This window comes from Peromyscus maniculatus, chromosome 18 (genome assembly GCF_049852395.1).
Source record: "Peromyscus maniculatus bairdii isolate BWxNUB_F1_BW_parent chromosome 18, HU_Pman_BW_mat_3.1, whole genome shotgun sequence".
Lineage (NCBI taxonomy): Eukaryota > Metazoa > Chordata > Mammalia > Rodentia > Cricetidae > Peromyscus > Peromyscus maniculatus.
The window spans coordinates 20066005-20079932 of record NC_134869.1 but is presented as its reverse complement, the minus strand read 5'-3'; the positions used below and the strand labels follow the sequence as shown (position 1 = coordinate 20079932).

Below are 13928 nucleotides of genomic sequence, written 5' to 3'. Positions count from 1 at the left end.
CAAAACCAAAGTGTGTAACTCAAAGGAACTTTAAATGTGTGTGTGTGTGTGTGTGTGTGTGTAAGAATTTATCATCTTAATTCTTGGAAAGATTAGAAAATTTTGTGTTGTGAAATTGGAATACTGGCAAAAATTATCATTAGATTTAAGCTTCTACAAATAGTCAAAAGTCCAAAATGATTTTAATCTTTTTTTAGTAATAAATGGCATTAGTACAGTGTGAATTCTTAGAAATACAAAAGAATTGACCAAACAACACATCTAAATTTTAAAAATGTTTTGAGGGTCTAATTCTTGTATTTGTTATAGAAAATGTAAAAATATAGATATTTGGCTTTAAAAACAAGTGTAGAACAGAACTTTCCAAAACAATAACAATAAACACTTGCTAATTTTAAAAAAAAGGCACCTTTCAAGAAAAAAATTTTTTTTCAGAAAATTTACTTTTATTTTGAAATTGTCAATCATATCTTTTATAGTTAGTTATTGTAGAATATTATCTTAAGGTGTGTCACTTTTGTTTATGTTGCATTTATTTAACTCTGTGAAGCTGTGTTACTGTGCCTGTCTAAAACACCTGATGGTCTAATAAAGAGCTGAATGGCCAATAGCAAGGCAGGAGAAAGGAATAGGTAGAGCTGGCAGGCAGAGGAAATATATAGAGGGAGAAACCTGGAGTGAGAGAGCTAGCAGCTGGAGAAGGAGGAGGACTCCAGGGACCAGCCACTCAGCTACACAGCAAGCCATGGAGTAAGAGTAAGATTTACAGAAGTAAGAGAACAGGAAAAGCCCAGAGGCAGAAAGTAGACAGGATAATTTAAAGTTAAGGAAAGCTGGCAAGAAACAAGCCATGCTAAGGCTGGGCATTCATAATTAAAAATAACCCTCAGTGTGTGATTTATTTGGGAGCTGGGTGGCGAGGCCCCAAAAGAGTTAAAACAGCCAAAAGCAGTGCGTACTTTCTGTGCCCTATTTAAGAAAGGTTCTTTATTCCAACATCCTATGGTTTTCTCCCAAGTTATTTTATACTGGCTGTATTTACTTTCACCTTTCACTTGTAGGCACGTGGATCCTTTTTATCCACATCATAGTGTTGAGTGAAGGATAAGTGATGGCTAGACAGCCCTCAAGATCCCTCTCTCTTGGAAGGCTGGAGTGGACACCTCTGCAGCAAGCTCTCACTTGCTTCATGTATCTCCGAGATAGCCTTGGTTACGCTGCTCCTCCCAATACTCTGTACGGTTTACAGTCTATTTACACAACGGAATGTCCAAAGATTTCGATTATATTTAATTTGTAGATCTACTTGTGAAGAACATGGATCAATAATGAATTTCCCAAAGCATGAACATGATACAGTTTTCTTCTTTAATCATTCTTTAAATTTTTCAGAATACTCTGTAGTTTTAAATATAGATTTTTATATGTCATAAGATTCATGCCTAAATATTTAAATTTCTTCTGCTATTGTAAATGAAATTTACATATTTCATTTTGCAAGTTGTGCATAAAGATAACTAGCTTGTTGCCTGACTTTTTAACCATCAACTCTAAAAAGTTACAGATCTTAAGTTAGGTGTGGTGGCAAGTCTTTAATCCTAGCACTCGGGAGGCAGAGGCAAGAAGCTCTCTCTGAGTGCAAGGTCAGCTTTGGATACATAGCAAGACTGTCTCAAAAAAATAAATCAAGCAAATAAATAAACACCCCAAACCTATTTTAATACTTCCTGCTAGATTTGTTTCATGTATAATCATTTAATTTATGAATGACAATCTTACTCCTTCCTCTCCAATCATTATATCCATTTCTTTTTATTTTATTAAATTAGCTAGCACCTCCTACAAAATAATGACCAAAATGTTGATAGTGGATTGATTTGTCTTCTTCCTGAACTTGGATGAATAAGGGAGATATTGAATGTTTAATCACTAAGTGTGTTAGCTAGAGGATTTTGTAGGTACCAATGATCACACTGAACACCCCTTCTACTACTAACTTGGTAATAGCTTCTGTTAGGAAAGGTACTGGACTTCTTCAGCAGTTCTCCATGTCCAATAGACAGTCACAGTGGTTTGCCTTCTATGTGATAGGTCACTGAACTATACTGGTCAGTTTTGCAGGCTAACCCACTTTTAGTCTTGGAATGAACCCTACTTACATTACTTAATATATAATTATACTGAGTTTGCTAATATTTACAACTTTGTACCTCTTATGACTGCAGCAGATTTGAACCTCATAAAATACATGAGGACACTCTTTCTACTTTTCTATTACTTGGGAAAATTAAGACTAATATTATTTTTCCTTAATTATTTATAAGAATTTACCAGTGAAGCCAAAGGAGGAATTTTCTTTGTGGGAGGTTTTAATTAAAGATCCCATTTCTTTATCCTTAAGAGAAGTAAGACTCCAGATTTCCTAATTATCCTCATACCTGCTTCATTAAGATGTTCATGGAGTGTATTACTTTCATTTAAATAGATAATCAGCATGATTATTTTTATAATATTCTTTTTATTTTTACTATTTATACATTATGCAGTAGTAACCACTTTTCCATCAATGATAAACATTTGTCTTTGTTTAATCAGTCCTTTGAGGTGTCTGAGAATTCCCAACTTCACCAATCTTTTCAAAATCTGTCCCTGAGACTGCTTGGCTCTCATCTGGAGTGTGTTCATATTTGTTGTCATTTTCTTATATGCCCGGATTTACACTTCGGAAACACCACTTTACTTTTGTGTGAGGCCATATGCTGCAGGACACACGTGGCACTCGGAGGACAGCTAAGAGCTGGTTCTGGGAGGGACTGAACTCAGGCAGGCTCCCACGCATGGCAGCAGGCACCTTGACACACTGGGCCATCTCACTACCCCGGGGTGGGAGGGGCTGAACTCAGGCAGGCTCCCACTCATGGCAGCAGGCACCTTTACACACTGGGCCATCTCACTACCCCGGGGTGGGAGGGACTGAACTCAGGCAGGCTCCCACGCATGGCAGCAGGCACCTTTACACACTGGGCCATCTCACTACCCCGGGGTGGGAGGGACTGAACTCAGGCAGGCTCCCACGCATGGCAGCAGGCACCTTTACACACTGGGCTATCTCACTACCCCGGGGTGGGAGGGACTGAACTCAGGCAGGCTCCCACGCATGGCAGCAGGCACCTTTACACACTGGGCCATCTCACTACCCCGGGGTGGGAGGGACTGAACTCAGGCAGGCTCCCATGCATGGCAGCAGGCACCTTTACACACTGGGCCATCTCACTACCCCGGGGTGGGTATTTCTGTGAACTATTTCTTACAGCAATTTAAATTTGCAAGAAAGCCTAACAAAAAGTGGGAACTTTCCAGCTGCTGCCTTCTCCACTCAACTTCCATTATTAACTTCTTACATTGCTAAGGAACACTTGTCAAAACCGATAACCAACACTAATGGACCAGTGAACCCAAAGGGTATAGTTGCACAGGGGCTTATTCTTTTCGCCAGGCATCTCTACGGCTTTCCACCAAATGTTCGTCCTCTTCTCTACTCTGAGAGCACCACACCATGGTGCTCTAAGTACTCACTCTCTCCTCCATCTTCAAAGCCTAGCAAGCACCGACCTTTCCACTCTCTCTCTAGTTCTGCTTCATCATTATCATACTTGGAATCATATTCTTTGAGCTAGCAAAATGCACGTCAAGTTCTTCACTGTCTGTGTGGCTTAGCAACTCCCTTCTTCTTACTGCTAATAATAAACTATATGAGTGTACCACAGTTTATCCATCTACCTACTAAAGGATACCTTGATTGTTTCCAAGAATTAGCATAAAGCTGCTATAACTGTGTTTCAATTCTTCATAAAGATGAATGATCTAGCCAGGTGGTGGTGGCAGTGGTGGCACACGCCTTTAATCCCAGCACTCAGGAGGTAGAGCCAGGTGGATCTCTGTGAGTTCGAGGCCAGCCTGGTCTACAGAGTGAGATCCAGGAAAGGCACAAAGCTACACAGAGAAACCCTGTCTTGAAAAACCAATAAATAAATAAATAAATAGAAAGATGAATGATCTAAACTGATTTGAGTAAATACCTTGGAATGTAACAGATGAGTCATAAAGAGTTTATATACATTGTATAACACTGACCAAAGTGTCGGGTGTTAGCAAATTCTGCATTCCCACCAGCAATGAATACAAGAGTTCCTGATCCTCTACATCTCTACTAGTAATGGGTTGTGTATTGGATTTTAACCACTCTGGGTGCATAGTGTTATCAGTGTTATCTCCATTTTGTATTTATGTAGACTGTGCATCACATATAAAAATCTGAAGAAATAATTTCCTACCCATAGTAATGTTATTTTTCTTAAAGTAGAGTCACATTTGTTTCTGGTAGGCAGCTAGGAACATTATCCATATGTATAAGTTTAATTCACGTTTTAAGAACTGAGACTTGAAGCTCAGGTTTACCTTTGTCCAAGAGTGAATCTCTGCAGGATCCCAATCAAAGCACTAGAAGATTTATCTAAGCTCCTGTTTGTGGCGGTCTGAAATCCAATTATTGCCCCCCAACCCCCTAAGGCTGTCCAAGCTTTGTTCAACTTCTTAACCTCCCAGCTTTCTCTTCTGGAACCACAAGTTTCCCTTCAGGTAAAAGCAACCCCAAGTACCATGCTCACCCTCTAGGAACTACACTTCAGGACACTGGTTTCACTGACTTGCTAGCTCTCTGGGATCTTCATGGAGATATGTTATACAATTCTTCCAGGTGTTGTCATGGTTAGCTTCGTCTTGCTCAAACTATTTTAGCAAAATATTTGAAATCTTTGGTAGTTTATGAACAAAGAAATGTATTTCTCTTTATTCTGGAGTTTGGGAAGTCCAAGATCACAGTGCTGATAAAAATCTGATGAGGACCTACTTCCGCACAGACGGTGCCTTCTCATTGGCTCCTAACAAAGCAAAAATGACAAAGACAATTTTTGTGGCCTCTTTAATGAGGGCATTAAGCCCAATCACTGGGCACTGTCATTGTGACCCAACTATCCCCCAAATACATTTTGTACTAACTGCTTAGTGAGTCAGAATTTCATTATATTGAAGACAGGCATCACTATGTGGCCTAGTCTGGTCTCAAGTTCACAGTAATCATACTGCTTCAGTTGTCGGAATGCTGGGATTCGAGGGGTACATTAGCAAGCCTGGCTTAGACTTCATTGTATAAATCTGGGTGGGGGACAATCAAATCGCAGCCTATGGGTACATCTGATTCATCTGTTTCCTAGTCTATGTTAAGAAAAGTACTACTCCTTTCAGGTATTTTAAGACAGCTAATTACTGTATGATCATGTAAATACACAATCTAAAAATCTAGTTGCATTTCTCCATTTTCTGGTCATTTCAATTACAGTAAAACATACAAATATTTCTCTTATCAATCTTTCTTGAGGTTTATTATTACTTTAATTATATGTGCTTATATGGAATGTGTACACGAGTACAATGCTTTCAGAAGAACTGCAGTAACAAGTGTGTGTGAGCCACCAGATGATGTGGATCCTGCAAAATGAACTTGGGTCCTTTAGAGGACCCACAAACACAAAGAGCCAATGAGCCATCTCTGCAGACATCAATAACCATTGATTGAGCATGTCGACTAGGGAAATATATACACATATTTATGCATCCACACAACATGTATAACTGTGTCCTATACTTACTAAAGGTAATACAAAATAAAGAGATCTATAAAAACATGAGAGGAACCAGTCTAGGGAATGTGAGAAAAAGAAACCAACTAGGTTCCATTATTCTGTAATTTACGGGGATGTAGACTGACCTAAAGGTTCTCCAGTAGGACTGGTAAGTAACAAACACTGTCTGAAGAAAATTCCCAGCGTAAGGGATACTGTGAACTTCCAGACAGGATTCCGGTCCAGTGGTGTCTTCATCCACTAAGCACTATTTAGCACATGAACTAAAGGGGACCGACCTTCTCTTTCCTCACTCTATGAAAACACAGCCAGGAGATACCATTTAGCACCAGAAAGTGGGCCCTCACTCAGCACATGATCTATGAATGCACGTTAGTGGACTTCCTAGCCTCTTCAACAATGGGGAACAAATTTCTATTGTGCATGAGCTATTCCATTGATGATGCTTTTGTTATAGCATGCTAAAAAGAATAAGAAACTGTTCCTCCCCACTAACCTGAATCTCATCTCGTCTACCTACTAAAGGGCATTACTATTCCCTTTATCTTTTTCTGTGTGCTTCTGAAATACCCTACAATTTCTTCCTTCTTGAAAAATACCCACCCCTCCTTGGCTACTAATCCCATTTCTCTGCTTTTTCACAACTAAACTCCTTAAACAAACCAATGTTACCACTGACCACATAGTGAAATCTACCCTTAGTCTTCATGTGCTATCTTATCATCATACCTGCTAACGTCACTTGATCCCAAGTGACCCTTTGCGAGGCATTTCTTCACTTGGCATCAAGCTCTTCTTTTGGTTCTATCATACTGGCCACCACCTGTCTCCTCCTCTTCAACTTCTAAAGTTCAGAATTCCTTGAAGTTCAATTCTCAGATCTATTCTCATTGAATTGTACTGCGTTACATCCCATTTATATGCTGACAGTTCAGCTTCTAATTTACCAAACCCAGTCTACTCTCTTCTAGTTATGAATTTCTCACCTCCATGTGGAAACTGGATGTGCATTTGTATCAGTCAGTGTCATATTACCATAACAAGGTGGCCGAGGGAACTAACTGACAAAGAGAAAGGTCTATTTAGTTCACAGATTTAGAGTTCCAGGCTAAGGTCAGGTAAACCCACTGCTTTGGTATACCATGGCAGGAGGGTTATAAGTCAGAAACCACGTCAAGTAGAGACAGAGGCCCCGTACTCCTTTCAAGCATGTTTTCAGTGACCTTCCAGTACCTTCTAAGAGCCACAGCACTTGGAATATTTCTGCTTGAGGAACAAACCTATCACACACACAAGCTCTTGTAGGATACTACGCAAATATAAACAGTAGCATTTCAAAAGTTAACATGTTCAGGGGATGGAGAGATGGCTCCATGTTAACACCATTGGTGTTCTACAGGATTCAGGTTCAAGTTCCAGCACCCATATGGTGCTCACAACCTAGTTAACTACAGTTCCAGGGGATGTGATGCCCACCCTGGCTTTTGTGGGGCGCTGCACGCAAAACATCCATATACACAAAGTGAGATACTTTAAAAATAATTTTTTTTTTTAAAAGTTAGCATGTTCAAAAATGCATGTTATTTGACTCTCAAACACATCCATTCCGGTCCTTCCCATGCCAGTCAACGCTATCTCTGTTCTACCAGAGGTTCAGTCTAAAATCTTTACCTTCTTAGACCTCTTTCTCATTCACACTATGAAACCATTTCAAAGCTTTACCTTTAACAGATAGACAAATTGTGACCACTGAGACCCCATCATTAGCTCTCTCCCCTAAGAAACCATGGTCACTAACTTGGACTACTACAGCTGTCTTCCTGAGTGCTCTTTTGCTTTTCTATATAACAGTCTCAGAAACTCTTCTCAATTCACAAATGTCCATCCAAGTATTCCTATGTCATTCAGAATCAAAGACAAAGCTCCTGTGTTATCTGTCCTGATACTGTGCCTCCTCCTCCTAGACAGCAGAACCTCCTTGCGTTCTTTCAATATAACAAGCCATCTGCATACTTTTGTGCCTGCTATTATGTCTGGAACAAGATCTTCTATTCTTTCCTCTAAGTCCTGCTCAAATATTACCAAATAAACCTTGCCTTATCACTTACTTAAAGGATGTAAGGCTCACTCCCTCATCTTGTTACCTTGAATCTTAGCAGGCACCCTCCTCTACCTGTTTATGTTTCCTACCTACTGTATTTCATGTTCCTTGGCACGGAATCTGGCTACCTTGCAATTCCGGTAAACTATACCAAGTACTTAGCAAGTACTCAACATATTTTTTGAACTGTCTTAGTTATACCACAATGGAATAATACTTCACCAAAACTCAGGTCCACTTAAAACTCAGGTCCACTTAGAACCTGAGGACATAAATATAATACCCTAAGAACTATTATTTGGTTTTCGTTCCCCATACCCTAGGACTTTCTTAAGTGGTAGGCTGCCCTTTGTAACCAGGAGGAAGTTCCTCTCAACTTCTCCTATTTATGGGAATGAAGTGACTTGGAGTGATCGAAGGCTCAGGAGCCCTCAGGATGCAGGAGGCTACTAGAGAGACCGAGTGCGAACATGATGATACTCGAAGGTCCACTTTTCTAACCCACATGGAGGAGAGGGTAGGCAAACTGAGCTCTGCCAAATCTCTTCAACAAAGAAATTAGACCCAAGGAGAGCTTCTGTGCTGGTGGACACAATAAGTCCCTTAGAGACAGCATGGTCCTCTACACCCTACACAATTATCTATGTATCTGTTCCATTTGGTTACTCCCAAATCGTGTCTTTTCTAATAAACTGACATACATCAGTAAGATGCTCTCCTGAATCCTAGCAAAGTTTTAAATATCAAAACAAAATCGTGGGAACTCCTAAGATATGGCTGGTTTGGGTACCTTATACTTGTGACTAGAGTTGGAGGGGAGGCATTCTTAGGGGATTAAACCCAACTTGAGAGATTTAACTATCATTCCAGGTAGTTTCAAAACTGAATTGCTCAAGCAAGACCAGTTGGTGTCCCGAGAACTGAGGATTGGTTGTTGGTATTGGAAAGCACCCCAGAGTGATATGATTTGGGAAAAGGGTCTTTACAGCTGCAATCAAGTTAAGGAGTGGTTACATTGGATTAGAGTAGGCATGTTCCATTAGCATTCCAATATCATCACAACACAAGACAAATGGATGCCTTCCAGTACAGAGGAGTAATAGAGCACTTACAGAGCCGGGTGCAGTTGCACTCAGGAAGCTAAGGCAGGAGGATCAAGCTGGCCTGGAATACAAAGACAACTCGAGGCCACCCTGCACTGCCTGAGACTCCGTTTAAAAACACGGGGAAGAATGCAACCTAGGTAGCTGTGTTCCCCTGCTGAAACCTCAAAAACAAGAATTGACTGGATTCCCCTTTATTACCAAATTAACCTTGAATTAACGTTCAAGGACCATCTGCCCCCTATAAAAGTGTGTGTGTGTGTGTGTGTGTGTGTGTGTGTGTGTGTGTGTATGGTGTATGTGACCGGAAGCCACAGCAGGATGTCAGATACCTGCAGTCAACTCTGCCCTAGTCCTTCAGACACTGACCCTGGCGGTCAGGGGTTTGGTCTGGTTTGGTTTTTCAGGTAGGCCGACCACCACGGAGCCCCAGCAAGCTGCCTGTCTTTGCAGCCCACAGCACGGGGGTTCTGGGCAAACATCTGGCCACAGCAGCTCATCTTCCGCAGCACCAGCTCCTCCTGACACTCTCTGTATTCCTCACTCTCCCAAATCTCACTTCACGGCTGACCTCACTGGACGCACTCATCTTCCTGCTTCACTTCATTATTTCTGGTCACCAGCACAGCCGCTTTCCTGGAGTCTAGGGCGTGTCTACACGGATGGGATGCCACCACTTCCTGTCGTGTTTGGTTGAATCTACTTGCACACCAGGTTCTTCATTCTTCCACCCTCTCACAGCCAGAATGACCCCCGGACTTACTTACTTACCAGCATATTGTGGGTTTTGGTTTGTGGTGGTTTGTGTTTTAGACAAGGTCTCGCTATGCCAAGGCTTGCTCTCAACTCCTGAGCTCAAACAGCCCTCCTCCCCCAGCCCCGAGTGGCCAGGATGACACGCACACTGCCCTTGATTCTATTTTGTCATTTCTCCTCTTGAGATGCCTCTCAAGCTCATTGTTCTTCACCTTCATTCCTATACTCTCACCTTCCATCCAGGTTTCTGACCTCACTTAAAGTTCCTGAAAACAGTTTCCAGTCTTCAGGTTTTGTGACTTTTACTAATCCTGCTCTTTGACCATTTCATACATGTCTGTAATGGATTCGGAATCCTCCTTCCTCCAACTTCTCTATGACCCACTGGGTTTAAGTAGGGCTACGTGTGTGGTCATGAGTTTCCAACTGTCTAGCGGATCCTGGTGGGCATTTTCTAGTTTACTTATTTACTGGACGGGGCGTGGAGGAGGGGGGGTTAGGAGGGTGTCTTGGTACAGTGGTTCTCAAATTAATGTCTATATAATCAACCTGGGAGTGGTTGATAGTATTATCCAGGTATTTCTTTTTTTTTTTTTTTTTTTGGTTTTTCAAGATAGGGTTTCTCTGTGTAGCTTTGCGCCTTTCCTGGAACTCACTTGGTAGCCCAGGCTAGCCTCGAACTCACAGAGATCCGCCTGCCTCTGCCTCCCAAGTGCTGGGATTAAAGGCGTGCGCCACCACCGCCCGGCATATCCAGATATTTCTTAAACATTATCTTCTTTCTTCAAAGAGATGATACAGTTGTCAAGGGTAAGGAGTGATGACGGCTTCTCTTCTCTCAGCATAATGCTAGGCCACATAACATGCTTAATAAAATACAACTTAAAGGCTATGGCTCATCACTTTATGGGAAAGCGTTTACAACAGTATTTGACCAAGAACTACTTCAGGCTGGGCCTGTGGGTGCACACCTATAATACCAGCACATGAAAGGCAAATGGATTTCTGAGTTCCAGGACAGTCAGGGCTACATAGTGAGACCTTGTATCAAAATAACAACCCAAAAATTACTTCAGAGAGACTTATTTTAAAATAAAAATGGCAGACTGTTATTTTGAGTGCCTCAGAAGGACAGACAGCTCCCTGTGCTCGGACCAGGAGACCATTCTTCATATTCACGCTGAAGCAGTGAAGACAGGCAGCAGAACTACGGAGAGAAACCTTTAACCAGAGAACAACATTCCAACTCAAGGTCCCTGGCAGTGCTTTTCAAAAATAAATTAAAAAATGATGAACATATCAACATTGCATTTCCACCGAAGGCTCTACCTAAATACACTTACTAAAAATGATATTAAGTCTTGTGCTTAGAAGTTTAGCATTCTGAATAAACATACCCAGATGGCATGCTTATCTAGCCTGGAGGGAAAACAAAGTTGCTAGTCTTGAGTTTAAGGATTTTTCATGGGTAAGAAATTACAAAGAATTATGATTTCTATTCTAGGTTACTAGTTTATGGTTTAAGCCTTACTGCATAAGAAAGTTATGATTTTTTTTGACATTTAAATGAAGAACTTAAAGTTTGTTACCCTGCTATAAATTACATTTGTAATGATAGAAAAATTGTGATAGAGAAGCTTTTAGTTTGTTTTGTTTTGTTTTGAGACAGTTTCACTGTGAACTGCGCTGGCCTGGAATTCCCTATGTAGACCAGGCTAGCCTCAAACTCACAAAGATTCACCTACCACTGTCTCTGCCTCCAGGGTCTGTGGTTTAAGGGTGTTTATCACTGTGCCTGGCTAGGAGGCTTAACCAAAGCAAGGAAATATTACTTTGCAGGGTTTTAAAATATCACCTTCTGCCCTCTTTCTGGTACAACTATGATTAGTTGATAATCTCTGTACCCACCGGATGTCACTTTTCCAAATTCTGCCAACCAAATTAACCTTAATACTGATATTAATAATAATAATGTCTCTACAACATTTATTCCTAATACTGCAACATAAAAGTTTATCTACAAAAGATAAACAGCTCATAATACTTCCTAGACATTTCTTAAGTACAGTAGGATTTCTAAGATCATCTTGAGTCATTGAAAAAAAAAATCACTGAAATTTCATTAACACCAGTAGCCTTTTAGAATTTATATATGGATGGAAAGGAATACAATTGACAACTAAAAAAGAAAAAGAAAAATGTGCTTCCATATGGGTAAGAAATACTGGGTTTCTTATATAAGAAATGTTGTCTTCTAATCTCAACCCCATACTACTTTTAGTATTACATAGAGAATGACTGAAGTCATTTCTCTTATGCACGCAATGAACACTTCACCTATCCACTAACAGACAGACATCGAAACACTGGGATAACTAGTATTCACAGTCTTTCTATGAGACACATCAAACATAGACACACAGCCCTGGCTCTCCCCACCCCAGGTCTGCTGTAAGAACAGCTGAATCACCGCCACAATGAGTCACTGCTGCTGACGGGATCTACTACAGTCCTCACTGAGGCAGAAAAAAACTGTAACTAGTGACTAGATGAATCATCTGGCTACTTAATTTCCATGAAGCACTGCATTGTTTCCAAGAATGTGAAGCTTTTAGACTCTAGAAAACACATGCCTATAAAAGATAATTCAGCAAGCATCAAGGTAGCAACTGTCAAGAGTGGTTTCCCAAGTCAGGGTAAGTCCAAGACTCCGCTGCTGGGGCAAAAGGACATTCCTTCCTCTAGTTTCTGAGTTGGAAACACTCTTTTTCATTGTTTTGTTTTGTTTGACCCAGGGTCTCATGACATAGCCCCACCCGGCCTAGACCTTGGTGGATATTCCTGGGAAGTTCTTAGCAATGAGCTACATCCCCAGCTCAAGAAAAAGAACTTTAACCACAAAAGCAACATTACAGAGGTTAAGTGTAATTAAAACAGGTCTAATCATACTGTAACTTAAGTGAAGAATGAGCCATACACATTTGTATGGACTGGCACTGAAAAATATCATCTATAAGAAAATATAATTTAACTCTAAAAAAATAGAAATGCACCTGTTGCTTGGATTTTCCCAATTGTCTCTGCAAGATTAATAAAAAATGTTTAGATATCAAGTGAAACATGCCACAAAACCTCAGCCTCAATTATACGTGTTATTCTTGGAAAACAAAGTCTGACTCTACAGAAACCATTTTCTTTAAAACAACTTGCCTTTTTCTGAGCAGTTGCAGCTCGCTGGAGTTTCTCTTTAGCTTGATTATACTTCTCTTCTCTGTCTGTGATACGCTCCTGAAGTTTATGCTTTTCTTCCAACCACTGTATCTGCTTTTCCTCCAGTGTCCTGTCAGAGAACATGTACACAAACTAAGGAATGTGACAGAAATTCTGAGACCAAACAGGCGCTATCACAAGTGTTCTCAAGCCCCCTGCCTGTCCGACCACATCCTATCTTCTCCAGCTGCAGTGACTCTTATACAGCCACGTATTTCCTCACATTGTCATCTCAGAGCAAGTTTCATCAATATGACACTGTATTCAAACTAACAGACACACTATGTTTACACCAAATCCCCTGGAGTTAGACACATCTGTCATATCTTTTAAACAAATGAGGAAACTGAAGTTTAGAACTATTTACTAAGTTGATAAAGAAACTTATCTATTTATTGGCAGGATAAGCACTTAAAACCTGAACCCCTGAACAATGAATATAAACATCAAGCCATGAAAATTGTGCCTATTAAAGGCAGTTACAAATCAAGCCTGATGCTGGGTGTGGTAGGGAACACCTTTAACCCCAACACTCCAGAGGTATAGGCAATCTGATCTCTGTGAGTGAGCTCAAGGCCAGCCTGGAATTTACATCGCAATTTCCAGAACAGCCAGGGTACACAGAAAGACCCTATCTCAAAACAAAACAAAACAAAAAAATCAAACTAAATATTAAATCTTAATGAAGAATATTTTTCTGTGTAAATTTCATATAAATGACATTTTAAGTTGTATCCTAGTAACAACATATTTTAAAAGCTATTCTGCATACTTATCAAAAATATGAATTTTATTATCAATACTATGGCCATTAAAAATCAAAATAACAAACCCTGGCATGTTAGATTGCTTGTCTAATTACTCATACAGATTTTAAGTATATTAGCTGGGACAAAAGTTAAATTCCACTCATCTAGAAATCCAGCCTTTTGTTTATTCTTAGTCTGGGTGCTGAGAATTTAACTAAAAGTCACGCACATGCAAAGCGAGCACTCT

General features: G+C 40.4%; 1 protein-coding gene across 4 annotated transcripts in view; it reads right to left on the bottom strand.

The window, feature by feature from the left end:
* Positions 1 to 13928, bottom strand: part of Cep83 (centrosomal protein 83) — a 113586-nt gene that overhangs the window by 7630 nt on the left and 92028 nt on the right. For all 4 annotated transcript variants that reach the window (XM_076554652.1, XM_076554651.1, XM_076554653.1 and 1 more), the window contains exon 13: positions 12873 to 13002. In XM_076554652.1, coding sequence (XP_076410767.1) covers positions 12873 to 13002 — 130 coding nt within the window. The remainder of the gene's footprint in view (positions 1 to 12872; positions 13003 to 13928) is intronic.